Consider the following 1,064-nt stretch of genomic DNA (forward strand, 5'->3'; position numbering starts at 1 on the left):
CAATGGCCCCAGTGATGATGCTGAGAAGGTGGAGGTTGAGCTGACTCTGGGAATGAGCAAAGCAGGAAGGGGATTTTTACAGAAGGTCTGGCTCTAATCGTTGCCTCTGCTGGAGGACACCCCACATACACAGAAGGGAGGAGTGCAAGGAARCACTCTGCTTGTCTTYGGCCTGTTACAAGCAAATATTTCYTCTGAAAGACCTGAAAAGACTTAAAAGCTCTCAGGGATCCTGTGGGAACAGAAGATCMGCACCCCTGGGACAAGGTCTCCCACAGTATCTAGTAAGGAACACTGCTCAGGAGAGTAAAAATCTCTTTGGACACCCTCCTATAGCAGGGTGAAAACGTGGGAGACTCTTTCTGAGATTAGGACACGTTCATTTGGGTTTTCTTTTCCAGTCGGATGAAAGGAAGGCACCCACCAACATTTATTCATCTTCAGGCATTGACATTGCCCAAGACAGAAGACCTGAGATTACATTGAGTTCATAGGGTTCCTCTGAAGGACCCCAGACCAAAAGCTCCTCTGGCTGCAGTTCCCATCGCCTACTTCCCTGCACACAGTGCAAGCAAGAACAGGTTTTATACTAGCAGCTCTTTGGAGAAAAGTCTTCTCTTTAGGGCACGTTTCACCTCCACATTCCTCAGGGTGTAGATCCAAGGGTTGAGGACRGACGTGATCATACTGTACAGCAGGGTGGCTATCATATCCCTCTTGGCTGAATTYCTTGAGGACGGTGGCACATARTTAGAAACGACAGGGATATAGAACAAGGCGACTACCGTGAGGTGGGAGATGCAAGTGGAGAAGGCTTTCCTCCTTCCCTCCTTGGACTCAACTTTCAAGCGGAGGAAGGAAAAAATGTACAGGTAAGAAAAGAGTGTGAAGACAAAGGGCCCTACCACAATGGTCCCGGTGACGATGCTGAGAAGGTGGAGGTTGAGCTGGTTGCTGTCGCAAGCCAGTCTCACCACAGGCTTGATGTCACAGAAGAAGTGGTGGATGTGGCTGGGGCCGCAGAAATGCAGCTGGGAGGTCATGACCGTGTGCAGGAGAGCGTG

General features: G+C 49.9%; 1 protein-coding gene across 1 annotated transcript; it reads right to left on the bottom strand.

Annotated features, from left to right (window-relative positions):
- Window positions 1-460: 460 nt before the first annotated feature.
- LOC112957325 (olfactory receptor 12D2-like) lies at window positions 461-1,058 on the bottom strand. The gene has a single exon (XM_026050923.1). The coding sequence runs from the start codon at window positions 1,041-1,043 to the stop codon at window positions 585-587; it is 459 nt and encodes a 152-aa protein (XP_025906708.1). The 5' UTR covers window positions 1,044-1,058; the 3' UTR covers window positions 461-584.
- Between the last annotated feature and the right edge of the window lie 6 nt (window positions 1,059-1,064).

Source organism: Nothoprocta perdicaria, unplaced genomic scaffold (assembly GCF_003342845.1).
Source record: "Nothoprocta perdicaria isolate Ctin4 unplaced genomic scaffold, notPer1 scaffold_714, whole genome shotgun sequence".
Lineage (NCBI taxonomy): Eukaryota > Metazoa > Chordata > Aves > Tinamiformes > Tinamidae > Nothoprocta > Nothoprocta perdicaria.